We start from the raw sequence: 1657 nt of genomic DNA, 5'->3' as shown, positions 1-1657 counted from the left end.
AGGCAAATTTAGGTTCTTAGGACTTATAGATGTGACAGGTTCCTAAAAAGAGCTCTAAAAAGAAAATAACAGTGTACTTATCAAACTCAGAACCTTTCTTGGTGATCTGTAAGCTGGCTTTTTACTCTTAACTCCTGTCATCATCATTTTGCTAATTTTCTGATGGAACCAGAGGAATGCCACTCGCTCTCTCATTTTAGCTCCATGGCCTTCCTTTCTCCCAGCCTCCCCTATACTCTGTTACTTTAAATTTTCAAAAATTAAAAAATAATCGCAAGATAGGCATCTCTATTCTAGCCTGCATTCACATGAATACTGGCAGTAAAGAATAGAAAATACAGGGTGTCCCAAAGGTTACCCATGAGGTCGCCATACATAGGGAAAATGGGAAATTGTAGCTAAATGTACTTTTATTGACAAAATAGTTCAAAATTTTACAAAGAGATGGCCAACATGTGGAGAATATTTTGTAAACTCTATAATGAATGTTTGGTCAATGACGGTACATTTAGCTACAATTTCCCACGTTCCCTATGTGTGGCAACCTTGTGGGTAACCTCTGGGACCTCCTGTAGATCTTAGCTTTTCCACTCTCATTTCCTTAAAATTGACACCAGTGTTGAAGCATTCACTAGAGAAAACACTTAACATGGTCTTATTAACAAAGACTGTGATGTGGTTAGTGGAGACAAGTGGAGAGAGACAGTGCTGGAGAAGAGGCAGAAGGATCAGATCATTGCCTTAGGAAACTCTGATTTCATCAGTCACCAATCAGTGCTTCTCTATGTGAGACATGCCTATCATGGGATGCCAAGGAGTGAAAAGATACTGCATATATTTTCCCAGAAAGTCAAGTTTATTTATATTGGAGGAAGAAAGGTAAAGTTAATGTAACTTTAGAGAACTGCATAGCTTATATTCTGTATGAAGGCTGGGGTGGGGGGATTCAGAAAAATGTAATCAAAGAGTGTTTTTAATGGACTTGGAAACCTGTGATCTAAAGCTATATACTATTCATTGTAAGCATCTCGTACCTTGGCATCTTAAATAACATTAATTCAAGTAAAATTCAGAATCCTATCTCCTATCAAGGGCACTTGTTACCACACGTGCATGGTGCTGACCACTTTCCCAGGGATGTCCCCATAGTGTTTTAGTGCCTTCTAGGTATGTGCACCAGCTGCTGTTCTGAGTGTTTAGGTAGATTATAAAAACGATGCTCTACAACATCTGATTTTTCAAAAAGTCTTTGTATTTAAAATGTTGGGGAAGTTTTATACATTAATAAATGATTGTACTTTTACTGATATTTATTGTAGTAACAAATGTAAAACACAGATTTAATGGTCAAGATCCTTTATGAAGAGGTCTGTTAACATATTTAGTCTAGGAAGACTAGTTAATTTTAACCAGAAAGCTAGACAGCCAAATAGTAAAGAGATTGCAAGAGTTAAGTAATCAGAATAACTATGAATTCTTCCATTGTACTTACTATCATGATGAGTTTTGGTCAGATGATCAGAATCCAAAGCATGATAATATTCATAAATTGAGCGACCCAAAAGTTCTTCTGGCTCATATCCCATCAATTCAGTAATTCTGTTAGTAAAAAATGTAAGATTTTTTAAAAAAGGCATAGACGGCTCGGTGCCTATGG

At 36.6% G+C, this 1657-nt stretch overlaps 1 protein-coding gene across 3 annotated transcripts in view; it reads right to left on the bottom strand.

Annotated features, from left to right (window-relative positions):
• Positions 1 to 1657, bottom strand: part of HIF1A (hypoxia inducible factor 1 alpha subunit) — a 43986-nt gene that overhangs the window by 10540 nt on the left and 31789 nt on the right. For all 3 annotated transcript variants that reach the window (XM_023515887.1, XM_012807982.2, XM_023515888.1), the window contains exon 7: positions 1493 to 1599. In XM_023515887.1, the coding sequence (XP_023371655.1) occupies positions 1493 to 1599 (107 nt within the window). The remainder of the gene's footprint in view (positions 1 to 1492; positions 1600 to 1657) is intronic.

This window comes from Otolemur garnettii, unplaced genomic scaffold, assembly GCF_000181295.1.
Source record: "Otolemur garnettii isolate 467f Iridium unplaced genomic scaffold, OtoGar3 scaffold00081, whole genome shotgun sequence".
NCBI classification, from domain to species: Eukaryota; Metazoa; Chordata; class Mammalia; order Primates; family Galagidae; genus Otolemur; species Otolemur garnettii.
The sequence above is the reverse complement of the archived record's forward strand: the minus strand, read 5'-3'. Positions and strand labels throughout refer to the sequence as shown.